This window comes from Sinocyclocheilus grahami, unplaced genomic scaffold, assembly GCF_001515645.1.
Source record: "Sinocyclocheilus grahami isolate Dianchi unplaced genomic scaffold, SAMN03320097.WGS_v1.1 scaffold895.1, whole genome shotgun sequence".
Classification (NCBI taxonomy): Eukaryota; Metazoa; Chordata; class Actinopteri; order Cypriniformes; family Cyprinidae; genus Sinocyclocheilus; species Sinocyclocheilus grahami.
The window spans coordinates 14,426-14,955 of NW_015506074.1; the positions used below are offsets into that span (position 1 = coordinate 14,426).

A 530-nucleotide genomic window follows, 5' to 3' on the forward strand; every position below is an offset into this window, starting at 1 on the left:
TTTCTGGACGCGTGGAATCAGACGCATTCAATGAGCGACGCGCCGCGGATCATCACTGAATGCAAACGCTGACGCGGCGATGGGCTCAGAATCTCTCCACGACTGTCTGCGTAAGAGACGCTTCACATCTGTTATCCGTGTGTGTGTGTGTGTGTGTGTGTGTGTGTGTGTGTGTGGAACATGCTGGAATAGCGCGCTCTGATCCGGACGCACGAGGCGTTTAAACAGTTTCTAATTTCCGATCATCAGCAAACATCGGCTGACTCGCTGACTGATTCATTCATCGCGTGCGTTACATGCGTGCGTCATGTGGTGATCTCGTGCGTGCTTATGTGTTGCTGGGATTGATTATTTTGACATGTGATCGTTAAAGGGAAGAGTTTCAGTGTGGAAGCCATGGATGTAAACACGATAGCTAGATAGATAGATAGATAGATAGATAGATAGATAGATAGACAGATAGATAGATAGAAAGACAGACAGATAGATAGATAGATAGATAGATAGATAGATAGATAGATAGATAGATA

At 45.3% G+C, this 530-nt stretch overlaps 1 protein-coding gene across 1 annotated transcript in view; it reads left to right on the plus strand.

The window, feature by feature from the left end:
- Window positions 1-530, plus strand: part of tmem117 (transmembrane protein 117) — a 67,544-nt gene continuing 67,014 nt past the window's right edge. Inside the window, exon 1 of the mRNA XM_016248856.1 lies at window positions 1-110. Coding sequence (XP_016104342.1) covers window positions 80-110 — 31 coding nt within the window. The 5' untranslated portion in view covers window positions 1-79. The remainder of the gene's footprint in view (window positions 111-530) is intronic.